The sequence below is a fragment of the Pezoporus wallicus genome, unplaced genomic scaffold, assembly GCF_028554395.1.
Source record: "Pezoporus wallicus isolate ANWC-B61680 ecotype Strahan unplaced genomic scaffold, APGP_CSIRO_Pwel_v1 contig_593, whole genome shotgun sequence".
Classification (NCBI taxonomy): domain Eukaryota; kingdom Metazoa; phylum Chordata; class Aves; order Psittaciformes; family Psittacidae; genus Pezoporus; species Pezoporus wallicus.
The window spans coordinates 1,613,662-1,636,607 of record NW_026642342.1 but is presented as its reverse complement, the minus strand read 5'-3'; the positions used below and the strand labels follow the sequence as shown (position 1 = coordinate 1,636,607).

General features: G+C 46.4%; 1 protein-coding gene and 1 long non-coding RNA gene across 3 annotated transcripts; one reads left to right on the top strand and one right to left on the bottom strand.

The window, feature by feature from the left end:
• The first annotated feature begins 3,168 nt into the window (after positions 1 to 3,168).
• Positions 3,169 to 10,903, top strand: LOC130609807 (uncharacterized). 2 transcript variants are annotated; one of them, XR_008974875.1, is made up of 3 exons: positions 3,169 to 3,338; positions 6,945 to 7,125; positions 9,039 to 10,903. It is a non-coding gene; the product is annotated as an uncharacterized LOC130609807 (long non-coding RNA). The 2 variants fall into 2 exon arrangements; XR_008974874.1 differs by lacking the exon at positions 9,039 to 10,903 and adding an exon at positions 8,778 to 8,894.
• On the bottom strand, positions 4,846 to 11,611 carry A4GNT (alpha-1,4-N-acetylglucosaminyltransferase). The gene is made up of 4 exons (XM_057429133.1): positions 11,537 to 11,611; positions 8,728 to 8,948; positions 6,952 to 7,401; positions 4,846 to 6,024 (listed from the first exon to the last, which is right to left on the bottom strand). The coding sequence occupies exons 2-4, from the start codon at positions 8,842 to 8,844 to the stop codon at positions 5,407 to 5,409; spliced, it is 1,185 nt and encodes a 394-aa protein (XP_057285116.1). The 5' UTR covers positions 8,845 to 8,948; positions 11,537 to 11,611; the 3' UTR covers positions 4,846 to 5,406.
• Positions 11,612 to 22,946: the final 11,335 nt, after the last annotated feature.

Here is a 22,946-nt window from a genome sequence, read left to right as displayed (position 1 = left end):
TCCCACCAGCCTGCACACAGTGGGGGAACTGGGGAGAGGGTGGAGCTTACCTTATGTAGCAACAAACAAAAATCCTTTTCATTTTCTATTCCCATCCTTACTACCTGCTGCCTTGCCAAATTCTGAAATACAGAAATCCTGCCAGTTTGTTCACCATCTGCTTTTGGTAAGGGAGACTTCTAAAACTGCCAGATTGGAACTCTATAATAACCCATTCTGAAGGGAGCTGTAAATCCCCCCTGAGGGTACCTGTTTTAGGGAAACGGAATTAGCCTGTTTTGAAAACAATACACGATGAAAACTGGACATGCTTTAGTATCACAACAGTCTGCTGCCTTCTGTGGTGCCCTGCTCTGACCTAAAACTAAACCACTGCAAGAAGCAGTGTTTGCTCATTTTCTTAGTAGTGTCCTAAACAATAATTAAACAAATATAGTTAAAATACCTAGTTTTAAATCTGTGAAATAGACCTATGTTGTTCTTAGTCTCTAGATAGAGATTTGCTGCTGCTGTTTCTATTTCCACTCTGCTACACCCCCCCCACCACCTTTAAGATAGTTCATTTTTTATTGCTGAAGGGTCACTTACCATATTTTTGGGTGCAGATGGGGCACCTACACAGGTTGAGTGCCCCAGGATGTTGGTCAAGCAGCCAGGGGCAGTGTTGGTGTATTGGTGTGTTGCTGGGTGTGCTGTGTACAATGGTAACAGGAGTCCCAGCCAGCCTAACACTCTGCAACACGTGCCCTCCCCAGCCTGCAGCTACTGCTGTGCTTCCAAACAAACAGGGTCAGTCAACCCAAGGAGGTGCTGAATAACTGCGTGCATGGTGCAAGAAAACCAAGCTTTCCTAGGCTGTGCTCTGCTGACTCAGAGGAAGAATGGGCAATGGTTGTCACTGCCTGTTCGCAGCAGGAAGAGTTCCCCAAACCAGCTTCTTTTTTTCCTAATTTCAGTCCTAAAAATGTTGTTCACAAGTGGGAGGCTCCAAGGCTTCCATTTGCCAGCTTTTCTCCAAGGCTTGGCCCCACCAGGCACACCGGGTGATGGTGGCATAAGCAGAGCTGAGCAAGGGCAAGGGGCTGCTAGGCTGAGCCAGCCTTCCATTGGCTTACCAACTGAGAGCCCAGCAGAGACACTTTCCATGGTGCCTGCATATGTGCTGGGATAAAACGATCCTGTTCCCAAGTTCTTTTGACGCTGGAACAGTCACAGGATTTCCCAGGAGTTATCTGGGGTTGCACAGGGTGGAGCTGCTTAATGCTGATACTGCAGCCAGTGATGTCTGCAAGCCAGTGAGCATTTTCCATCCCACAGGACTGTTTTTCCACCCCTACGAGCATCTTCACTACACTCACTGCTGGGATTGCTTCATCTGCATGGTGCTTCCTGTGTCCTTACAGGGCTGTTTTGCTCAGTCCAGCTCAGCATCATTCAAACCTATTGCAACTCTGTAAAGTCCTCTGTCAGGGACACAGGGTCCTCTCCTGCCCTAGGTAAGCTCGTTCATATCTCTGTCTCTCTCTAGTCTACTTTGTCAGGTCATCTGGTACCTTTTTGCCTCTAGCCCCATCTCCTATCAGGGCTTCTCCCTGCTGCATGTAAATACTAAGGGCCAGTGACCGCTCTGAGCCAGTCTGGATCAACTTGGGTGGCTCTTTTAAACACTTTTTAGGCTCTACACCAGTTTCACGGGACCCTCTCTTCTTTCTCAACCTTCTCTCTCATATTGCACTGCCAAAATATAGTAGGAGACAGGAAAGCCTTAGAGGCTGCAGCTAACTCGGGAAGAGGTCACATACCAGTGCAGACAGAGCATGAAAGCCTCTGGGAACAGTTGTGGATCAGTGTGACATTGTAGTTAACCACAGTTTCCCTCTAGGGATTGCTCAGCTATTTTTCTTTTCTGGTGCCTACCCAAAACCACCAGCTTAGCAAGCCCCTTCTCTTCCAGGTTTGTATGGCCAGCAAACACCATCGTTGTCCCTGATGTGATATATATATATATGTATGTATATGTACTGTAGCAGCACTACAGTGTCAAGCAACCCAACCCATTGTATCAGCAAAGTGAAGTGTACTTATATATACATGCATTCATATATGGGTATATGCGTGTGTATATCCAGGTTTAAATTCAGCCCTGACTCATAGCTGCATGTTACATAGACCTGTTGGGTCGTGGTGCATGTTCCCTGCACGGAAGGTTTTGTTACATGAATTAACTACTCCTATAAAGGAGGGTTTTGCAGGCACCATTAATTAAAACTCCCCTAAGGATATACTGCATCCCCCAGGGCTGTGTTGACCAACTTTGTTAATATTAACTAGATCTCCAGGCACCAAAGCCAGCTGTGTTTCACCCAGCCCTCAATGCCAATCAATCACAGCAATCACAATTACTCAATGCCTTCAATCATAGTATTGTTGTGATTGCCCCAACTCCTCCTTCAGGTGCCTTTTCCTACAAAATGCTATATGAGGTCTCAGACAGCATAGCTATGGCTTCAGCAGGAGGTTGATTGGAGGGTAAAGCCACTGCATTAGGGAATCTGGGAAGCCAGCTCTGGAGACTTTGTTTTTCCTCTTCAATCTTTGCCTGGGACAGTACTCTGCTGGTGTAAAGTAGTAAAAGGTATTTTGACTTCCATGCTGTAATGTAATGCAATGTCCGTTGGTGCAATGGAGAGGCTGGCAAAAGCTGTCTTAATCACCCACAAGGGAAATGTTCAAAGTGTTCCTTCACTAGGACTGAGATTTTGCTCACTGGGTGATAAAGATACCAGCCTTGAGGGGTGCAGGTCCATTACAGAGGGAACAGCTTGTACCACCCACCAGAGCTTAGAGCTGAAGGTGGTCACCTGCACTGTTTCCACTCCAATGTGCAAAAGCCAGCTGTGCCATAGTGCTGGAAGAGCTGGGTCTCAGAAAACATGAGGGCTTTCATTTCATTCCAGGCTGGAAGATGGTGAGTTTTCTGTCTCAGCTCACAGCTGCTGGGCGGTCCTCTTCTCTGCAAACCTCAGCCTTTGTCAAAGAAATTTCTTCTCATTCCCTTCTCTTCTGCCCTTCCCCACTCCCACCCTGGGGCTTTCCTCACCTTCCTGAGCTCTTTAAGGGCTTCTTTTTTAATCTGCAAAGTCTAAAGGCCCCAGGTGCCGGCATCTCTCTGCTGACCTGGGAGCCTGCAAGACTTTGGGAGGCACCTTACCACAAAGGAGAGAGTTCTCAGGGGACTGAGACTCACAAGCTGCTTCAGCAGCTTCCCCACCTCCTCCAGACCCTTCCCAAAACCTGCCATCACCTCTCTCTTTTTCAGCTTCTCTTCTTGCTAAAAGGTAAGCTCCTGGGGCTCATACAGGGTGGGTGCAGGAGAAACCCTCCCATGCAAGACCTTTGGGGAGGTTGGCTGTGCTTGCTGCCATAAGCTGTGCTTTGTTAGAATTCCTGGCTGTGCACGCAGGAAGGAGGGAGAAGTGGGAAGGGCTCGGACCTCATCTGAGAGGAGCCGCTATGTAACGCAGCAGCCTCCGAAATATTTCTCGCCTGAGCTCATCTGCAAAGGGAGCTCCAGTGGGTCAGGTCTTTGTCCAGTCCCCAGCCCTGTCCCTCCCTTCAACTGACACAGCCAGTGCCCAGAGTGGGGTGCATGGAGAGTCGAGCCACGGGGCAGAAAAAGGCCAATACTCACTTGCTGCTAAACTGAAGAAGGGGGGTGAGGACCGGACCGGAGCTATGGCTGTGTGCCGTGAGAAGGGCTGGGAGCAGCTGGGGGCTGGCTGAAGCCGAAACAGGAAGAACTTCGTGAAGTCACTGAAACGTGTAGATGTGGCAGTTAAGGACGTGGTTTTATGGTGGACCTGGCAGTGCTGGGTTAATGGTTGGTATCAAATGATCTTACAGGTCTTTCCCAAGCTAAACAATTCTATTATTATATGACTTTATGGGCTGAAAACTTAAACCCCTCCCCTGAATCCCCTCAGCCCAGGGAAGTCAGAGGAAAAGCAGCTCCTGATGCCACAAGCAGGCAAACACCCCTCTAATGGGATGAGGCGGGGGGGGGGCGACACGCTAAACCAGTGTGGACGGCACCAGGGTGTGAAATTGATGTCCCCATGCTGAGCCGTGAGAGCTTCACCCTAGGAAAGGGAACAGCAAAGTGCATATGCCCTTGTGTGCAGAGGGCTTTCTTCTCCCAATTAATCCTGCTGCCATTTCTAGATGCAGAATATAGGCTGCTGATTGCAGCATGCTCATTAGCTGCAGTGTTTACAGAAGATAGCATTGTGCAGATGGCAAACATTCCATGACGGGCGACCGATCCACCTCCGCCTTTCTGTTTCCGAGCTAAAAACAGCTGTTCAGGCAAGCTCAGGAGAGATTTGCAAGCTGGCCTTCTTTATAGGGGACTGGGTGGATCTGGAATTACCCTGGGAAAAAAAGTAAATGCAGCGGGATGCATTACCCTCCAGCAGGAGGTGGCCTGTTGGGTTAAGGGGGGGGGGGGGGGGGGGTTGCACAGCTGAACAAGAGTCCAAGAGCTGCTGCACCTCATTTCCAGGGTAGTTGAACTCCATTTATTTCAGAGGGGTTTGGGAGCCCTGAACAGCCATCCCTATCCTTCCTTGGTGCCTCAGCACCTCCCTTCCAGGGAGACATGTGACTCTTTACAGCTTGAACTGATGTCAGAGGATGGGGCAGTGCAGCCCCCGACTGTAAGGAACCCAAATAAAACTGCAGGAGCACAGACATTGCTAGAATTGGAGTCATTTTCCAGGGGCATGCAGGGGAAAGTAAACCCAGAGAAGTGGTGGTCTATTAAGCATTTTATTTTCACTTGCACTAGTACGGTCCCTCTCAAAAACGTAGGGTGAAAAGTGTGTGAGAAAAAACACAGGTTAATGAAAAGACAGGGATTTGGGCTTCTCTTCATTAGCAATTGCTGTCATCCATCCTCTGCTATTACATTTGCATTACACTTGCCTCAGAGGCTTCAGCCCAGTCCAAAGCCTGTTGTCTTTGCAGCTTTTCTGACATAGGAAGGTAGCCAATATCGGTGGGAGGTGCAGAGATGGAATTCTTCCCAGGAGGCTGTGCATCTCTTTAGGAACTTTTCCCTTAGAAAAGCTCACTACTAAGGCCTGTAAATCCATTTGATTCAGGAAGGTTTGGTTCATGAGCACCTGTAAGGAGAAAGAATTGAGGCAAAATTGTCACTAGTGTCACTGGAGGCTATGCCTGATGGATATCCACCACCATTCTGCCCATGCATCTTAGTATCCCAAGGGAGTACTGATGGTGGTTAGGAAAATGTCTTTCTCCTACAAAGCCAGCTGCTGACACCAGTGGTGACTGTGTTTTGGCACCAGGGTGGGGAGCACTTTGAAGGATCGTCCCCCTTCCTCCTTACACCATGTCAGTGTCCTCATAGAATGTGAAATTTTCCAGCTCTGCATTTTGTATCAGGTCCTCGTATGTGGTGGGGCAATAGGCTTTATACAGTTTCTCAGCCAAAGTGTTGCTGCCTGCAATCACAGCTTTCCGGTTGTGGTTCATGAAGTTCCACAAGTGCAGAGCGTAGGAGTGGCTGAAATTGGGGCTTTTGTCCCACACCTCATAGTACCGGCCCCAAGCTGGGTATGGTATCGGGTAGAAACGCTGGGGATTGAGGAAGGAGATGTTCTGGCAGCTGTGGTCCTCAGTGCCTTTGAAATCCGTGAGATTGCAAATGGCCTTGAGCATCCGTGTCATTAAAAAGGGCCCCTGGTTACCCCAGATGTTCCCGTTGTACTTGAGAACAAAGTTCTCCATGCAGTCCCAAATAAATTTGTGGTGGGCAGGGAAGCCAAAGATCCCATTGCTGGAGAACTGTGACTTCTGTGCCGCTAGGAAGCTTTCCTCAGGGATGGGCCTGATAGAGATGACATCTGTGTCCATGTAGATGCCTCCATACTTCCAAATGAGTGCCAGCCGGCTGGCATCAGAGCTGACATGGACCCAGTTCTTCTCCAGCTCTGGGACTACCTGCAGAGTTAGAAAGGTAAGACAATGTTGGCACTGGCGAGAACAGACCACATCCATCCACTGGGCTGCAAATGTCACCATAAAACTGCACCTGCACTTCTGCAAATGTCACTCGCTGCCTTCTCTTCCTCCAGCTATTGAATTGTATTGGTATAAGGTAAGGGGGCAGTGCAGAACAATGTTTTGTTAATATAAATGAATGCAGGAACTTTTCACATGGGTTTTGTGGGACCTACAAGGTTAAATCAATGATACCATTATTCATTGCCTGCTATTTCAGTGGGACACAACCCACTTAACACACTCCCTCATCACTCCCAGCTCTTTGAAACAGGCTGGAGGGTTTTCATTTGCACTGTTGGTATTTGGAGTTATTTTTTTTTCAGGAGAAGGAAGAGTTTGGAGGAAATGTGCCTGCCCTGCACATAGATTGAGCCAAACTAACTTGACAAAAGCTACTTGCAAGCAGTTTCCCAGGAACTTCTTTCCAGGGTGCAAGATCCCACCTTGGTTTTGCATATTGCGAGTACAAAACCTGAAATCTCTTCCTTGTCTTACCTACTGTGGGCTCTGTCAGTGTGTAGGCAGCTCATTTTGTTTAACCAGCTTCAGTTGAAGCAGATTATTAAGCGCTGTTTTATCAAAACACGTATGCAGTCTATTTTTACCAGTGTTTCGTTTGCCAAAATATCTGATTCTCCAGATAGGGCGGAGGGGAAATGCTGATAATGTGTTCAATAAACAAATCAATGAATACACTGCAAAACACAGCCAGAGTGTATCTATTCCAAAGCAAAACATAAAAGTGACTAATTTCACAAAGCCAGTTCTGGTTTTTATCATTCATTTGAAGCCTACTTCAGACCTTCCCCCTTCCTCTCCCCCATTTGTAAATGTTTTCTATTTCCCCTTCATTATAGAGCTCACCTGATTGTACCACTGGAGCAGAGGGGTCTCCCGGAAGACAGTTTCCATCTGGAGAGGAAAAATGAAGACATTCTTCATAGAAGACAAAAGCGAGAAGGCTGCATAGCTGGAGTTCAAGTCCAATGCTGTGTCATTTGTAAGTCCCTTCATGAAGAGGATGACGGGCCGGTCCCGGTAAGTCCTGGCAGCAGACTCCACTGAGCAGGACACCAGTGGGGGGGGCTCCAGGCGCTCTGTCGTCTCCAGGAAAATGATGCTTTTGCCAAGGTTCAAGACCTGCTCAGGTGTGAAGAAGTGCTTGGGCACAGGCATGTAGGAGAAAAAGCAGCTGGACAGCAGGGAGATCTCGTACAAAATGCCCGAGACAAAGAAGAAGCAGAGGCATATCTGTATTTTCTTCAACATTCTTGCTTTCCCTGGGCCTTTAGGGTCATGCATTGGACGTGAATGCTAAGGAGAGACAAGGAACAGCAAAAATATATGCCAGTGTTATTAGCTAACAGGGCTGGGAAATATAAGACATGTCTTTGGACAGCATATCACAAAGGCAGTTCGGTGAAAGTCATGCCTTTTCCCCAGGACAAGCCTGGTGAGATGTCTCATGGTGGAGAGGGCTCTTCCCTTGGGGCAAAGTGCTGGGGTCCCACCTCCTCACCCCCAGCCAGACAGAAGGAATCAGGAGAACTCTTGGGGAAGGGACTTGCAGCTATGTCTCATGGCACATATATGCTTTCGTTAGATTGGCAGAGAGGGAAGAACAAAGGGAGAGAGCAGGGAGAACAAGGTGAGAAGGATCACCTTGCCCAATGCCAAGCAAGGATCCCTGGGCCCATCCCTGGGGCTGGCTGATATAGCAAACTGTTCCCAAGCACTTCATCATCATGCCAGCCCGCGCTTGTCCACAAGCAGGAGAAGTCCAGGGTATCTGAGGAACAAAATGTGCCAGTGGAATAAAGTGGCCAAGGGGGCTGTGAGTGCCAGTGAGGGTAAAGTCATGATTACAGTTCGGGATCTGTCAGCCAAAGCTAAAACACTGGCATGTAGGCACCAAGTCTCTTTCCTAGTCTGGCCCTTCTGCTCACAATTGAACCCAAAAGGCCACTAGGGACTTGGGCCCTGCTGGGGTGGGTGATGGAGAAGGACCAGAGACAGGTAGGTATAAGGATGTGTCCTGGGTTCAGCAGTAGCAGTCATGTTTCTCCTTCCTGGTAGCTGGTGCAGTGCAGTGTTTTGACTTTCGGCCTGAGAACAGAGCTGATAACAATGATGTTTTGGTTTGGCCAAGGACTTTGTGAGCCTCATGCTCTGCCAGGGAGGAGGGGAAGCTGGGAGGAAGCAGAGACAGGACACCTGACCCAAACTAGCCAAAGAGGTATTCCATACCACAGCATGTCATGCCCAGGATGTAACTGGGAGTTAGCCGGAAGGGCTGGGGGACTGCAGGGTTGGAGGAGGTATGGGTCAGTGCTTGGTTGGGCTTGGGGGGTGAGTTATTGGTTGGCTGGTGGTAAGGTGTTGTATTCTCTTCCCTTGTTATTTTCTTTATCATTATTATTATTGATGGTAGCAGTAGTGATTTGTGTTATACCTTAGTTACTAAACTGTTCTTATCTCAACCCGTGGGAGTTGCATTCTTTTCGATTCTCCTCTTTGTCCCTCTGGTAGTAGGGGGAGGGAAAGAAGTGGGGGAGTGAGTGAACGAGTTACCTGACTGGGTTTAAACCACGACAGGATGGAAAGTGGATGGTTTTGTACAAGCAAGGAACTAGGACCTACCTGGATTATGGTTCTGACAAATCCACATTTCCAACTTGTTTCTTTGCCAGCACACTGGCAATCAGGCTGCCTTAAAGCCCAGCTCCTTGGTGAAGACACCCAAACTGTCTTGAACATGCAAATGGATTTCTGAAGGCAGAAGACTGATGCACAGGGGAAAACTGGCTATGCTGCAAGCTAAGTCTCAGTCCCAGACACAGTTTGGTACCAATGGGACCCACCTGAAAGGACAAAGAAGGGAGAGGTTTTAGGTGAGACCTGTCTCATACCTACATCAGCCTGGCCTAGCTCTTCGTTCCTCGTCTTGCCAGGAATGCCTGGTGAGCCTGTACAACACTGAGGAGTTCCTGCTGGTGAGAGGCTGGAACTTAAGCATTGCACTGTCTGACAGGTTTATGAAGCAAGGAAATTCCCTTCTGAAATGCCACCCGCTTGCATCTGAGTAGCCCTCATTGGTTTTGCAGAGATCATATGCTGGGCTCCAGCAGAGACTAGATACTTGGAATGACAACCCAATGTCCAAGCAACACCTGGAAGTCTTTAAAACCTACTTAATGAAAGGGAATGGAAGGAAACAGTTCTGTGTGCTCGGGTAATTAATGAGATACATTATCATGTCACCCAGGCAGAATACAGATAAGTCCACAGCACTGCAAACCCTGTGGAAATTCCCCTGCAAGCGCTAAGCATGCACTTGAAGCTGTGGCAGCTCCTGATCCATTTCTCAGTGCTAGATCTCATCAAATTAAATATTAAAGCAATGACTATTCCCATCAGTACAGCTTTCCATGCCGCATAGCAGATTCTGTTATTTTCCATTGCCACTGCACAAAGTTTCTCATTACACCCTGGGTGAAGTGGGTGACAGTGCTGTAGCCACAGGTACCAATGTGGCTTTGGGTACGTCATGCCGGTCAAAGCAGCATGCAGAGAAGGGAATGCTGCTTTTTAATTATTATTACTTTTCACATGGTTTTCCCACTTTCTGTCAGCCCCAGCACTCTGCAGAGGAGCCCCTGCTGTGAGAGGCAGCACCTTGTGCCCAGGGCCTCTTTGTAGATATCAAATTTTAACGGAAGGCAGGGAATGGAGAGCAAATACAAGCAGCTGGGGAACGACTTGTTCCTAAGCCTGAAGATAAACCAGCCCCAGTGATGCTCAGGTGCAGTGTGAATAGTTGCTGCTGAATCCAGCAGGAGTGAGATTAAAAACAACTACATTGCTAGAACAACATTTCCTTCTACAGTCCCATCCTGCCTCTTTCCCAGACACATGTTTCTCACTTACTCCAGCTATTTGAAGATAAAACAGAAAGAAAAAGTTGCCCCCTCATAGCTCTCTTGCCAATCTCAGCTTTGCCAATTTTCAAGCTTGCTTGTTTTCAGCTCTGACCTAAACCTGCTGCTGTTCTGTGCTGTTGCTCCATTGTATTCCAGGGACTGGTGCTCCCTCCTTCTTTTCCTTGCAATTTTAAATATCTTGATGCCACTCTCTTGGCAATGTTTGCTTGAAGCAGAAAACCCAGACTTTGCTTTGATTAGAAATAAGACCATCAGGACATTCCTATTACTGGATTAATACTTCTCCTTTGATGGCCTAAAGACCCGATGTCTTTATGAGCACCCTAGCAAAGCTGTGCTAGCAATAGTCATTCAAATTTAAAATAGTCCAGGAGGCATTTTATTTGCAAATTGTGGGGAGAGAATGAGTTGACACTCCAACACATCCCAGCTCTGTGTATGACATTGTGAAGAGAAACACGAATCTTCATCGTCTCATTCTGGGAAATTGTTTTGCTTGGTTGGTTTTCCAAAACCCCTATGTGGCGGGTTATGAATTCTCATCACATTTGACCTGGAGGCTGCTGTTATCAAAATGTTCACTTCCCCGCTCAAGTTAAAAGGACTGCAGAACCAAATGTTAAAAATAAATCCCAGCCATTGAATAGATTACCCTGCTGAGTGGGTTGCTTTTCTGGATGCAGCAGACGGCATGCTGGCTTGATGGCCCATCTTGTAAAGATATTTCTTTTCTCAGGGCAATTTCAGTATTTCAAGTGCAGGATGAAAACGGGTGGGAGACTACAAGAGAGATTACTACGAATGCCAGTGCACTATAGTACTGTTACTGCCATGTGATGATTTGTCTGAGGTGTTCATGAGACAAGTGCAGCAGGAAGATAGGACTGGGTGTTTTTCAGTAAATGCCACCAAAGGGAGAAAATCAATGTGCCAGAGTGCTGGCAGCCCTGCACACCCCGTCCATATCACAGCCTGACCCTACAAACGCTGGGGTCCCTGAAGCAGCAGCTTGAGCATCCCTCAAGATTCAAAAGAGAGACTCTCATCCTCCTGTTTATTCCAAACACTGCATCTTTCCTTTGAGAACCAGCGGGTTTTGTGTTTGGGTCTGCACCCATCCAGCTGGGTGATTGTCCTTCTTTCTTCTGGAAGGGAATAACTCCAAGGCAGTCCATGTTTGTAACACACACAGCATCCCTTGAATCTACCTGGGCTTATTTCCATGTCTCTATAGAATCTACTTGAGTAAATTACAGCTAGAATCGAGTTAGCGCACGTCTGTGCACTTCAAAGCCAACTTCCTTACAGATTTAACACCAGGCACATTTGGAAACCTCTTTCAAATGGAAAACCTGTCGAAGAATATATCGCATTCATTGCAGACTGTAATTAAACAGCCGTTCCAACCTCCAGCAATGCATGCAAATGAAGCGGCTTCTTACTGCACAGCTTCTCACCTGTTTTCTGATTCTACAACCTGACATGCTTAGAGATAAAGCAAAACTCACCTCTTGGCTGCAAAAAGCTGGCAGTGTGTAGTATATTGGGAAGTAAAGCCAAGCTGAACCACACTGGAAGGTATCCACAGCCGCTGGTAAGCCCTTTGCCTGTGCCAGAGGAGCTGCACTGCCTCTCCACAATCTTCTGCACTACCTCTCCACAATCTTCTGCCCTGCTGGGGCTTGGAGCAGCCTCATGGCTTGTTCTCCACCAGCTCTGGTGTTTGCATTCTTGGTGTACTGAGATAAGGCTGAGCAAGGAGCTAGGGTTGTGCTTTCGAAGGTGCAAGGAACAGAGGAACAGGCAGTGCAAGGTGCTTTGGGCAGCAAAACGTGAGCCCCACCACTCATGAGAGATGGGTGGGACTGAGCAAAGTGGGTTCCCTTTGCATCTTTTCAGGGTGGTTTGCAGTGTATTAAGTCTTCTCTCTTTGTATGGAAACCATGCTTATGGAGGCTACTTTACTGCTCTTTGCCCTATAGCAAAAAAGAGCTTTGTTTGAATGGCATTGATGTTCTGAATACTTCCAAAGGCAATGACAGGGTCTCTTATACATTCCAAATAACATGACATATCCTGAACTGGCTGCCTGACCAGCTTCCCATTAGAGATCAGGCAGGCAGGGAGGTTTGCTGATCTGTCAGAGCTTCTGCTTGTCCCCACAGCCTGTACCCAGGAGGATGCCTTGAGGGGTGCAGGAACATCATCAGGTGTCCTTAGAACTGGGATGATCCACTTCAAATTGGTTGGATACCCCAAAGCTTTCCTGGCCCTGGAGTATAAGGGGTATGAATTTCAGTGGCCATCCTGTGCTGGGACAGCAGAATTTGTAAGAGAGAGGTGGAGCTGTAGTGCCGGAGACATCTCCCCAGTGCATCTGTCCTGGCAGTGTTCAAGGCCAGGTTGGATAGGTATTGGAGAACCTTGTCTAGTGGAAGGAGTCCCTGCCTGTGACAGGAGGTTGGAACTGGATGAGCTTTAAGGTTCCTTCCAACCCAATCCATTCTGTGGATCTATGATGCTTCCTGAAACCCTGACCTGTGCTGAAACAGCACCACTCAGCCCATGCAAGGAGACTGGAGTATCCTGCTAGGATGCAACCTCTGGCTTCCAGTTACCCACAACCATCAGGCTCTTTGCAGCTCCCCACCTGCTCTTTTTCTCTTCTCCTCCTGATTTTTGGCAAGGCTCTGTATGTAGATTACCAGCAGGGCTGGAAATTATTCAGCCAACGTGTGCCTTCAGCCCTGCCTGTTGCGCACATGCAAGCATGGCAAAACCACTCAGTGGCCACAGAAAACCACTTCTCTCCATCAACAGCAACCACTTAGTGCTTATAAGCCACCAAAAAAAGGACTCAGCTCATCCCCTCTGCAGCTTGTGAGGGCAGCAAAAAACCAGTGTGCCTGCTCTCAAAGCTAGCTGCTGAAAACGGCAGGGTGTGCCCGTTTGCTCCTGGCCACCTCGGGGGCACCCCACCTCGCCCCACCACAGGGTGCAGGGGGCCTGCCCCTGGCTTTGTTTGTGCTCCCGTGTACGTGTTTCCTGCTGCGGATAGCTGGCAGAGGATGCAAGGGCAGCGTTGCCGCAACCAGGCAGAGCAAACAGTACCAAGGAAAGCCATCGAGATAATGAGGGCTTAATCATTAGATAGCATCCTGGGTGAAAATGCCAGGAGGGCTCCTATTCCATAGAAATTCCTTGGGCAGTGACGTAGGTGAGAAGCCCCCATGCCCTGACACACCTCCCTGTGAATAACCCTCTCCTTTGGCAAACACTTGCTCAGGTCCATCATTAGCAGTCTGACCTGCAAGGAAATAGTATGGCCAGTGTCCAATTCCAAAGCAGGGAACTCCTTCAGGAATGAACAAATTCATCTATCTGTCCATCCATCCATCCATGCCTTTCCAGTTCACGTGCATAGTGTCTGCTGAGCCTAGAGAGTGCTTTAATATAGGGGCAGGTACGGGAGCAGACAGCAGCTATTATTAACAGTTTCAGCCCCCATTTTTTCTTGCACAACATGAAAGCATCCCCCTCCTGCACCAGCTCCCTCCATTGCCTTGATGTGTTACTGAGACCTTTGCCCTGGAGTTAGGATGAGAGTTTCCTATGCAACCTACTTCTACAGAAGGGATGGTTTAAAGTTATAACCTGGAGCAGCCTGTATCACCGGCATATAGCAGAGATGATGAAACTACGAGCCAAAATTACAGGCTTAAGGTGCAGCAGAAAGTGAACATGAATACAGGCTGCCCACAAGCCTGGCTGTTAGGTGGGAGCATTTGGGAAAGCACTTTGAGGTACAAATGTGTTTACTTATCTTAGGAGATTCTTCTTTCTACCTCTGCACTTCTACAGGCAAAGTCCAGGATTTGGCTGGGTTCTAATCTCCTACATGAGCATCTGTGCCTCAGAAACATGCTTTGAGGGCTGGACTCAACCTGTATCTTAATATGTCAGACGAACTGAGGCAAAACCTCTTTCTACCTTCTCAGCCCCTCAACTAGCTGCCATGAGCTGCCAGCTTCTCACCTGGACTCTGCCCCCTTCTTCTGCTCCATGGTGTGATGGGCCAGATGCCACTGCCACGGTCTTGCCTGTGCGCTGCCAACTCAGCATGCAAGTTTGAGTTCCTGAAAGTCTGCTGGAAAGGCAGCAGTGAGACAACAGGTATGTTCACACTTACCAGTGAGCTTGTTGTGCATGGAGCTGGGGGCTGAGCTGGTGGATGGGACAGGCACATTACTTGGACTTGAGACCGCTGCGTGCTTCTCACCCGCATCAGAAAAAAAGTGAAGTACAGGGAGTAGCCAAAATCCCGGTGATGCTCTGCATTGCCCTCTACAGGAGCTTGTTTTCTGCTTCGCTGAATGGGGAGCCCAAATAAATACGAGTCTGCAGGCAGAATCTGTACCTTGAGTACCACGGGAAACTCATCATGGTCATAAGGGAGGTGTTGTACTAGCTTTGACCCCTGGTCTGCCTGCTTAGACCCGGTCTAGATTTCTCTTTATCCTGAATAATCTTAGAGACATTAATCCTACAAAATCACCCTTGCTTCACTCAGAGATGAGGTTCATTTTATTCCCGAACTTGAGAATTTGCACCACAAAAGGATAAATATCCTTTGTTCTGCTCTGGAGATCTCAAAAAATGGAGGTGCATTGATGTGGCTGCTCAAGGATGCTTCCAGCAATGGCTGAGCACTGCTTTCCATGAATCCAGCCAGCTGCTGGTCTGGATTTGGCTCCAGTAACATTCAAAAGGATGATTTCTCACCCATTCAGAAGAGAAGCCAGGGTCTGAAGGCAAGCATTCCTTGCAGGCACTGTCATTCCCCTAGAAGCATAACACATTATAATATTTCTGGACATACTCTCAACATCCCCCATAACAGGTTATTGAATAATGTTAAACAGTATCTCATTTTTTAAACCTTACCAAAGGTCTGCTCAGGTCTACTCCTGTGACCACTGCCAAGCACAGGGGTTAAATAAATTCCTCAGGGCTTATCACCCTCTCACACTTACCGTATCTCCCTTCTAAAACACAGACACTTCTTCCAAATGAGGCAGCTGATGCTGTTGTTTGATGAAGTAGCTCCAAAGACCTCTTTCTAGGAAGTTTCAGCCCATCTAAACACCATCTCCGGAAGTTACAGCAATAAAACTCACGTGCCTGTCACTGAGAAGCTGTGACTGGTGCCCTGGGCACAGCCCTACTTTTCACCATATCCTTTCACAGTTTTGCTGTGCACTTCCCTATAATCTCTTCAGCCTTTCCTATAAACTTTTAAATAGGGAAAGATAGCAACTAGACCCCCTTCACCTCCTCTGTTCTGGGTTTAAACCATGGCAGGTTTCTGTACTTATATTTCCAACACTTGCAACGACCATACAGCTTTAGAGATAAAGCAAGCATAACGACTAAAAAGGAGGCCACCTTATCTGCACTATGAGAAGAGTTTACTTTCATATGCTTCATTTTACTTTGTTAAGCCTTTTGTAACTTCCCAGCTTGTGACATCATCACTCCCTGCAAACACGTGGGCATTATTGTAGCCTTCCTCTGCTTTAATTTGTCAGCCTTTGTGATATTACTTTATAAATGGTAATATCAGGACTTTGGGGAACTAACTAATTTTAACAGGTTTATGCATTGGTCAACCTTCGTTTTTTTTTAAGAGGGGTTGTTAACTGAAGACATGATGTTGGTAGAAGGAGATGGTTTGGTTGGGGGTGCTTCTAAATCTGCATTTACATCACGAAGGCCTTTTGTGCTGGTATATCAGTGTGCAAACACCATTAGCCTTTGGGGGCCTCACTTGGCAAAAACACTTTCTAAAAATCTCCTCCTGTTAGAAACAGCTCTGTTTCCTCTGGCCAGAGCCAGTGTAAACTACCAGTATACATGCTACAGATTATATTTCAGCCACTGAGATTCAGGCTGTGTCAATCCTGCAGGCAAAAACCCCCACCAAGCAGAGCCCATCAGCAATTTGCAGGCTGTTCAAGTGTGAGCAGGTCAGGTCCTACCCACTGCTGCAAGCCTGGTTTTGCTGGACCCCACAGAGATCCCAGATCCAAAAAAAAGAGAAATGCTGTAGAATGGTAAAACTCCAGAGAAGTGGTTGCTTTACCTCTAAAAATAGGTGGTTTTATAACACAACAAACATTTGTAAATGCTCTGTTACCACAGTGCCCTGAGCAGGTTGATCTGCTCCATGTTGATCCCTGCCTTCCCCATGCTCTATTCAATGGTAGGCAGAACAGCTGATGCCATATCCTGAACAATACGAGAAGGAAAATGCTGCCTGCATCACAGGGTGAGCAGGCATGCCTGATCCCACTGCTGTCATTGAGGGAAAGTTGATCCAAACACAATGCAGGGCCAGGAGCTGATGGCTGAGCAGTGATAGATGCATGTCTGGAGTAAGTGCATTAGAAATCTACAAGAAAAGTCTATCAGAAAATCCTGCTTGATTTTATTACCATTTGGTGGACAGCCAGCAAGAAGAGCTTTCTATATTCATGAATTCATCAGATTCATATTTCAAAAATAATAAATGTTATTGTTATTATTATTGGAATGAATTTCTCTGACATGTACTGAGTGATTGTAACTACTTACTGCCTCCAGCACTGGAGCCACCTGAAGAATAATACAAGCAAATAATATTTCTGTAGGGATTGCTACAGAGTTGTGTTAGGGTTTTTTTAAGTGAGAAAGGTATTAACCAGAACAACAGCAACAATCATAACAGAAATAAAGTCATTATAAGGTTGTGTATAACACTGCCAGTTTTTTTAAGGTAAATTTAGTTTGGGGCACATGACTCACACTTCTGTGAGATTTGTCTTGATTTCTTGGAGCTCTGCCTCTAATAACAGCTTCACACTTTCTGCTTGCTTTATCCTATGTACAGAGGAAGGAAAACAAAACAAATCTCAGCAGAATGACTTCCTGATCCAAAGATTGCAAAGGGGGACGACAAGACTGTTTGCTCCAAACCCCTTATCGACACCTCTGAGCCCATTTATTCCCATGGCCCATGTGTGCCTCTTTGGCTCGTGTACTTTGGAGGTGGGGCTTTCCCTGTTTGTGGGCACCTTCAGTACTGCAGCATTTATTCTCACAAACTTGTCCATAGAATGCTGTGTATTGACAAAGAGCAGGGGAGACAAATCAACTGACCATAAATTATGCACTTGCAAGCTAAATCGAGGCAACTAGTGGATAGAGTGGATGGGCTGTGATAGATAGATTTCTTCCAGCTAGCTGACAGTCTGGAGAGTGTGGAAAGAAGGCAGAAGGGGCCACAGAGTTGCCTGGGAGGCACTTCAGTGACTATACTAGCATGGTCTGGTCTTCCCTGCCACACAGAATGGTTTATTGTAGAAGTAATGAGTCCATCTTCGTTCTAGTTATTTTTGTCCCATTGTGATCAGCAAGTTCCCTCACGACCTCTGTCAGGCTCCATCCTGACTTCCCTTTTCATGTGACCAATATTGTGCCCCCATCCAAAGAGCTGCCATGGCATTGTAATATAGAAAATTAGAAAAATATGAGACTTTCAAAGAGGCCAAATCTAGTTGCCAGCAGATTTTGACATGAGGCCAACAGGATGGATTCAAAAAAGATGAGATCCCACTGTGCCAAAACACAACATTTGGTTGAGCATCTGCCAAAACAAAACTAGCAGACTTCTGGAAAGGAAAATGCAGCCTTTCCAGGTTTTTTTTTAGGCATGCACAATAGTAAAGAGGATCACTGTGGGCATCTTCAGCTCCCCAGCCTATGTGAACAAATACCCATTGATAGCTGGATTACAAATGCTAGGCAAAATTTAAACTTAAGGCTGCTGTGTGATGACAAATTGCTCTGCTGCCACACTATAATAATCTCAGCATATTCCTATCCAGAATTCAGGATTTTCCCCTGCATTTGTATGGAATAATCTTGCAAGTTGAGACCCTTAGTCTGTTGGAACAGAGCAGAGGAATGAGTTGCTTCCATGCTACATTTTGGTGGCTAGAATTCATGGAGAACTTGCCCTCATTAGCTCTGCTGACCACCGACATCAGAGGTGGTATGAGACCTTCCCATGAGCAACGCCCTGCACTGTCATGTTTAGAGGAGGACCTTTTCTATCCCAAGGGTAAAAATCATTTTTGCAATTACTTGGAGTTGCAGAGGTGTCTCTGAGCCATGGAGATCTATTGTGCATGGGCAACTTGCAGCCATCCCTTCTTGCCTTCTGCTTCCACTGTTCAAGAGTTTGTTCATATGAGGGACTGAGATAAGCTCCAGATCTTGGAGTGCTTATAAGAAAGATGACAACAGAGTTTTTAATAGGGCCCAAAGCGATAGAACAAGGGGTAATGGTTTAAAGAACTGAAAAAGGGTAGATTCAGACTAGATAGAAGGAAATTATTTTTGTTTATGATGAGGGTGGTGAAACACTGTCATAGGTTGCACAGAGAGGTGGTAGATGACCCATCCCTGGAAACCTTCAAGGTGAGGCTGGTCTGGGCTCTGAGCAACTAGATCTAGTTGAGGATGCCCTGCTCATTGCAGGGGGATGGACAACATGAAATTTAAAGGTGCGTTACAACCCAAACTGTTCCATGATTCTATGATCTCCAGATTAGAGAGAATGGATAGATAGATGACATGGATGGACATAAATGTCAGGACACAAGAAAGGTATGCCTTCAAAGAGAGGGGAAGGCCGAGCATGACCAGGCACATGTAAGGGAAAAAGAAAATAATTGAAAGTTTCCTTAGTGAAATATATAAATGGAAGCAGAAAGAAGGACATCTAGCCAGCAAAAGCAGGACCAGGCTAAAGGGTAATCAAAGCATTCCCTCTAAATTAATCAGCTAATTATTTTTTTGATGGCAAAGGTGTTGCAGACTGGGGAATAAAGGCAGATATTTACCTGGAATAAGAGGTGGGGAATGAAGGCAGACATATCTGTGGTGAAAGCAGGAAAGCAGGATCCTGTAGGGAACCAAGATGAAGCCTGAGGGGTTGGAGAAATCTCCATCCCATTTGGGGAAAAGGGGTCCATGGTGTGCAGAGGAGAGAGCAGAGATTTCTAATGAGTTTTGTGGGTCAAATGACACTGCTTGAACCCATACAAGCAAGTGGATTGTAAAGAAAGTAAGGGAAGATAAGGAAAACGAAAAGCACGAGCTAGCCAGCTATGGATGTGTTAACCTGGTTATAGTTATACACAAGATTCTAGGAAAAATTCTGAAGGAAACATTAATTAAAGGCATTGAGAAAAATGAGATAAAGTGCAACATAGGTTTACCAAAGGCAATTTGTGCCAGACTGTGCTGACATCTTCCTTTGATAAGATAATTGGTTTTCCAGACAAGGGAAATTTGGTAGATCTAATCTATCTAGAGTTCAATAAAGCATTTGATATGGTGCCACATGGGAAATTATTAGTGAAGCTTGAGAAAATTAGAATTAACAGAAGAGTTCTGAAGTGGAGAGAGCAGGGGCTGGCGCAGAGACAGCAGCAGGATTGTCAGGGAGGAAATGGGACGGGTGAGAAGTTGCTGGTGAGTGTCCAAAACCCCTGTCTTGAGACTCATCCTGGTAAAGGCCCTCCATCTCTAAGCTTGGGAGCAGACTGGTGATCTTTGTCTATTCACCTGGATTTTCTGCAGCTCAAGTGGATTTTCTGACTCAGGTGCACTTGGATCACACGACCTTGAATGCTGTGAATGGGTCACTGCGGACTTTGTAGGGAGGCACCTGCACCATGAGATGGCAATGTTGTTCTACCAAAGAGCATCCCTCTCCTCTTCTCTTTCAGCTCTAGTTTTCACCGTCAGGACACATTGCAGTACCCACTTCAAGAAATATCAGTGATCGCAACTGTGAAACAGCGATGATGGTAGAAGCTAAATCAGTCTCTGTGGCTCAAGCAACGTGGCTCTGGACAATCAGCATTCATGTCTTGAGACTGAAAAGGTGCAGGTGACATGGGACTGGAATATGTTTAAATACATCAGATGAGAAACAAAGCATTGCTGTCTTTGCTGCAGATCCAGTCCAAATAACCTTTCCCAGTGTACACACACCCCCCCCCTCCCCTGACAACCCCAAAACAGACAATGTTGCTCAGGGTAAGTACAAACGTGTACGCATGTGCACATGGCAGAGAAAGAGGGAGAGGAGGAGACAATTTTATATGGAAATAAAATATGCTTATCCCTTCCCTGTATTTTTAGCTTAAATTACACCCAAATGCCATCTGATCAATTCAGCTGAAATGAGCCCTTAATCCTAATAAGTCTTCATCACCTTTTTAAACCTTGCGTAACAGCAGGGAATGTGTTTGCGTTAAATATTAACACCTTGATTCAAATTTCTTTGGCATGTATCTAACTTACATAAGCATAAACTGCTCTCATTAGTATTAAACAAGAAACTGGAGAGGGCCAAAGAAATGCTTTGGGCTACTTTTTCTCCCTGCACATCATGTCTGATCACTCCAGCTCCTTCCTCTCATGGGAAGGTATGAAAGGTACATTAAATCTTTATGAATTCACCAATTAAGGCAGCATTGGGTTGCTCTGCCTGGGCCGAGCTGAATACACCCCATTCAGGCCTTTTTTGTGTACTAAAGATGTTTCAATCTAAAGTAAAACAGAGAAGATCAAGCAAACAAGAGGCTTCTGAAGACACCTAAAGGGAAACAACTGATGCTGAGTTTCACCTGCGCTGCCACAGATTTAGCCAAGGGTAGGACTCATGATTTTATTTAATTCTGTGAAAAAAAAAACCTTGTAGGAGCTCATTATTCCTCCAACCTGGAACAATTCTGTCAGTTCTAATAAGTCTTTGGGGGGGGGGGGGTGGTGTTTGTGTGTGTGTGTATGTCTTAAATATTGAACTTGCCAAAGGATGCTCTTTCAGAGAAACGTGGGCATTAGCAGTCAGCTGTAACCCTTAATTCAATCATTAGCCATTATGCCTCCTGAATGTTGAAATCCATGCATTATTCTTCTTACTTTCTAGATTTCCTCCCTGATTTTAGTACCAGTGCAATCACTTCTTTGCCAGTGGTAGCTTATGCAATAAAATTGTTTCTTTCTCCCTCTCCTTTTACAGCTACAGAGGAATTTCTTTAGGTCATCTATCTCTTACTAAATTATGGGTTAGAGCTGCAAGAGAGGAAGGACTGGTAGGCAGAATGTCTTTTTATAGTAGTCTTGCAGAAGCCTGGCCCCAGCTGCTCCAAATTAGTGCGGACCCAGTGGTGTCAATCAAGATATATTCATTTGAATGTAGCTATGATTGTTATTCCCAGCTGAGTGTTTGATTGGGGCAGGGGGACAGGACATGAATTACTTTTTTGTGGTCACCTGTTCATCACCCATTGGGCTCATCAGGAGGCCTGCTGTTGAGAGTGCTTGTGGAGTATGAGCTCCCATGGCTCTGACAGGAGAGGAAAGCTATGGGGGAGTCCTGAAGGTGGTAGCATTTCCATTGCTAATCAAAAGCAAGTTTGCTGTCAGCAGCAGTGAGAACATCTGAAAAATAAAAGGATGATGCCAAAACTGCCTCACAGAGGCAGCTGTACCAGGGAAGGGAATGGGAGGCATGAAGTGTGCCCTTGAGAGTCGGTGTGAGGATGGTGATGAAATGAGCTCTGCAATACTGCCTGTACTGGGAAATGAAGCAGTAAGAAGGGAAAGTTATCATTGCAGCCTGCTTTGCAACTCAGTGCTTGAAGGTGTAGGTCAGCTAGGTGGGAGACCATGTTCAGGTCTCCAGCTCAGCTGTCTTCTGCAAAGACTGAATATAACCAATAGGGAGTGAGTGTTACCCTGCGTGTTCACCTGGAAAGCAGGATGGAGGTAAAACTGTTTCAGGATCTCAGTTTCTAAGGGAATCCACCAAAAAGACCACACCAATCTCACACTGTTGAGCAATTTGAGTTTGCGTATTTGGTCTCCACCTTCTATGTATTCTCCTGCAGGACCACACACTGGCTTTGTAAATCCTTTGGAGCTCCATCCTACGGCATCTCCTTAAACCCAAAGTACTTTAGATTCTGAATGTGGTTGTGCGAATGTCCCTCCCCTTGTCAGCATTTTCCTATCTGGGGCCCTGCAGTGACTGAACAGTCATAGAGCTCCACTCTCATTTAACTATAAATAAAAGGATCAAGGTCTTGACCTCTGGAAATTCACTGTGACTCCATCATTTTGCAACCATGCCCAAAACACTGTATTAAACTGGCAGGGAACATAAATCTGGGCGGAACTAATGAAGACCCCTAGGGCCACAGCTCTCCATAGCTGTCTTGTTAATATGATCTAGGAAAGACAGGGGGCCCTTAAAAAAACAGGAAAGCAGAGATAATAAGTGACTCAACAAAGTCATGATGGAGAGACAGAATATTGTCAAGGAGGTGTTACAGCACTGGATGAAGTATTGCAGAGCATTGTACTTTGAGCACCACTGACAAGGGGAATGGGGGACAGTTATCCCTCAAAAAATTCTGTGAATTTCATGGCCCATCCAATATCAGCATCATTGACAAAGGCAACAAAAGGCCTCATCCTGTGACCCATCCCTCTTCTCACTGTCAAAAGCAGAGTAGGCATGAAAGTCCTTTTGGTTTTGCCTTCATGTTGGTAGGGATTAAACAGCTTGTGGACGGTGTAATATTGGGGTCTCTCACTGATTTAACAGGCCCAAGATCAATGTTTTATGAGAATCAGGAGAACTTTCAATGACACCCAAGGTGGCTGGAGTAGACGACTGAGGTGTGAAAAGCTGCCTAGGGAATTTGTATACCCAGTGCTAGTTGAAGTGGTTGGAAATCTGGAATTGAATAAAACAGGAAGCCTATGCTTTCCCAGGCAGTATGGGATTGGCACCCT